Source organism: Buceros rhinoceros, unplaced genomic scaffold (assembly GCF_000710305.1).
Source record: "Buceros rhinoceros silvestris isolate BGI_N320 unplaced genomic scaffold, ASM71030v1 scaffold39538, whole genome shotgun sequence".
NCBI classification, from domain to species: Eukaryota; Metazoa; Chordata; class Aves; order Bucerotiformes; family Bucerotidae; genus Buceros; species Buceros rhinoceros.
This window is the reverse complement of record NW_010429267.1, coordinates 16,082-16,359: the sequence shown is the minus strand read 5'-3', so window position 1 is coordinate 16,359 and position 278 is coordinate 16,082. Positions and strand designations below refer to the sequence as shown.

At 62.2% G+C, this 278-nt stretch overlaps 1 protein-coding gene across 1 annotated transcript in view; it reads left to right on the top strand.

Moving 5' to 3' along the window:
* The first annotated feature begins 79 nt into the window (after window positions 1–79).
* MOGAT1 (monoacylglycerol O-acyltransferase 1) overlaps window positions 80–278 on the top strand; it is a 13,207-nt gene continuing 13,008 nt past the window's right edge. The window contains exon 1 of the mRNA XM_010142588.1: window positions 80–170. Within this exon, the coding sequence (XP_010140890.1) occupies window positions 80–170 (91 nt within the window). The remainder of the gene's footprint in view (window positions 171–278) is intronic.

Genomic DNA, 278 nt, shown 5'->3' with positions numbered 1-278 from the left:
GAGCCGGGGCTGGAGCTGGAGCTGGAGCCGCCGGGTCGGGGCCGCGCCTCCCCAGCGCGCTGGTCTTGCCGCCGACAGCATGGTCGAGTTTGCCCCCATCAACATTCCCCTACAGAGGAGGATCCAGACAGTCGCCGTGCTGCAGTGGATCTTCTCCTTCCTCCTGCTGGGTAATAGCTTTCCTCCTTTTGCCCCAGAGAGAAAAGGGAAAGAACCGGCTTTTTCTTTAACCCGTGTCACCCGTGGGCATCGGTCTGTGCCAGCCCAGTTCCACGTGG